General features: G+C 48.5%; 2 protein-coding genes across 2 annotated transcripts; both read left to right on the forward strand.

The window, feature by feature from the left end:
* The first annotated feature begins 794 nt into the window (after positions 1-794).
* LOC116245036 (uncharacterized) lies at positions 795-1,262 on the forward strand. The gene has a single exon (XM_031616782.1). It carries the CDS (start codon positions 795-797, stop codon positions 1,260-1,262), a length of 468 nt encoding a protein of 155 aa, XP_031472642.1.
* A 40-nt stretch (positions 1,263-1,302) lies between these two features.
* LOC116245037 (ATP-dependent RNA helicase SUB2-like) lies at positions 1,303-2,046 on the forward strand. Its single transcript, XM_050075477.1, has 3 exons — positions 1,303-1,320; positions 1,365-1,664; positions 1,735-2,046. Exons 1-3 carry the CDS (start codon positions 1,303-1,305, stop codon positions 2,044-2,046), a joined length of 630 nt encoding a protein of 209 aa, XP_049931434.1.
* Positions 2,047-2,518: the final 472 nt, after the last annotated feature.

The raw sequence follows: 2,518 nt of genomic DNA on the forward strand, positions 1-2,518 counted from the left end.
TTTCGAGCTACAAACTGAAAAAGAGATGATAGTTAAGGTTGATATCACCATCAACGTGGAGGGCATCAGCAGTGGAGGCTATGAGTCTACTCTCCTGATGAAGAAGTGGCTTTAGAGGTTCCCTTTTGCACAAAAAATAGTCATCCTCTTCAAGCATCTGCTGTCGTATAGGCATCTCAACGAAAACTATAGAGGAGGCATCGGCTCATACTGTCTTTTCGTCATGGTGCTTGCTTACATCCAGTAACACCCCAAATGCATCGAAAACTAACTCTCCAGAACCTTCGTTGACTTGCTTGTCTGGTACTCCGAAACATTCAATAACTAGAAATAGATCGTATGGCTTCGCGAAGACGGGCCCAGTTTCGTCTCCTAGGACGATTACCATAAGCTATTCGACGATGTAGAGGAGCGTAAGGGAATTTTGAGGCTTGTAGATCCAACCACCAGCAGAATAATGAGCGGAAGTTGCAGCGAATACATCAAAATAAAGGAATTTTTCAAGGAAATCCTCTAGAAGTTCAGTGACATCGAAGACATGATGATTAGTAACTGAAAAGCACAAGCGAAAGCCACGCCGAGCTGGCAAAGCTTTTCCAAAATAGGCGGCAAAGTGAAAAGTGGTTCAAAAATGCAGAATAGAAGCACAGTTGGGCCTTGATGAACCTCATGGGGGTGCATTTGTGATAATTCGATATTCGGCAGAGGGGACAGGGGTGATAATATATGCGATGATTGTTTGATATGGTTGGTTAAACCAGTTCGAAATTAACTATCGGCAATTATAAATAGCAATGAACCAGCACGCAGAGAGCTTCGACGAAGAAGTCAAGCCAAGAGTCCCCCCCGACGCCGACTCCATCGCTTGGAACGACCTCTTCCTCAGGGACGAGATTCGCCGAGCCATCAAGGAAATCAAGTTTGAACGACCGAGCCAGGTGCAGATGGAGGCCATTCCCTTCGCCCTACAAGGCTGCGACCTGCTCTGCCAGTCCAAGTCTGGAACCGGCAAGACCATGGTCTTCGTCCTCACCATCCTCAACTCCCTGGTCGTCGACAAGGAGACCGGAATGTACGTGACCGGACAAGCGGTCATCGTGGTGAATACTCGGGAGCTGGCGCACCAGATCAACAAGGAGTTCCTCAAGCTGGGCAAGTACTTTCGGCAGCCGGCCCTGCGAGTCGGCTGCTACTTCGGCGGGATTTCGGTTATGGACAACTGCGAAGAGCTGGCAACGCTTCCACCTGTCCCCACATCGTGATCGGCACCCCTGGCCGTCTGCTCGACCTGACCCTGAGGGGATGGTGCCTATGGCAAAGGTAATTATTTTATTACCAAGTGCAGCTTTTTCGTGATTGACTAGTGTGACAAGGTACTGGACTCGGACATGCAAGACATCATCCGGCAGCTGATGAACAGGACCCCCTTCAGGAAGCAGGTGATGATGTTCAGCGCCACTCTCAGCGAGAAGAGACAGCTGGACTACAAGAAGTGGATGGTAAACCCCAAGATCATCCTGGTGGATGAGGGCAAACTGGTCCTCCACGGACTCACCCAGTTCTACCTGCGCGTCCCCGAAGAGCAGAAGTTCGAACGACTGATCCTGCTGCTGGACACGCTGGCCTTCAACCAGGTCATCATCTTCACCAACCGCGTCGACAGGGCAAGAGACTCACGGACCTGCTCAACTGAAGCTCTTCAATCCCATCTGCGTCCACTCTGCCCTCAAGCAGGAGGAAAGGATCAAGAACTACGACCTGTTCAAATCCAACAGCTCGCGATTGCTGGTCGCCACTGATCTCTTCGGACGGGGGATCGACATCGAGAGGGTGAACCTGGTGATCAACTACGACTTCCCGCCTGACAGGGACACCTACTTGCACAGGGTGGGCAGGGCAGGCAGGTTCAATACTCGCGGACTGGCCATCAACTTCCTGAGGGGCGAGGGAGGCGACGACGAGGCAGTGCTGAAGGATGTGCAGAATGGCTTCCAAGTCAAAATCGAAGAGCTTCCCAACGAAATTGATCCTATGAAGTTTATGTGATCTCCTCCTAATATCAAGAACAGAGACATAGGCTATTGAAGGAATAAAGATGGAAAGACTATGCTCTTTCACATTAACTCCTTTATATTGTATAAATTAATGAGACCATCAGAATCCATCGGTAATATTCTCTCCACGAAAACTAAGAGAATATTTGGAAATGCATAGTGGAGTATTGTATTGAGGCTATTATTACTAGCTATTTTCATAGCATATACTCTTCTTAAATTTGGAGTCATCACCATATTACTATAAATATTTCAAAGGTGCGCCAATGAGCTTCCTCAAAACTTGCCCATCTCAAGAACTTTTTCCAAACCAAAGCACCCCGCCGAAGGGAACACTGATGCCAGCAACTCCCTCACTTCCTCATTCAGTTCCAAGCAGGAAAAGGCAAACAACAATGACATCACTCAGACCAGCTTGAACAAATCTTGCCCTGCCATCCCACCAAAAGTTGAAGATGAGGAAT

The sequence above is a fragment of the Nymphaea colorata genome, unplaced genomic scaffold (genome assembly GCF_008831285.2).
Source record: "Nymphaea colorata isolate Beijing-Zhang1983 unplaced genomic scaffold, ASM883128v2 scaffold0465, whole genome shotgun sequence".
Taxonomy (NCBI): domain Eukaryota; kingdom Viridiplantae; phylum Streptophyta; class Magnoliopsida; order Nymphaeales; family Nymphaeaceae; genus Nymphaea; species Nymphaea colorata.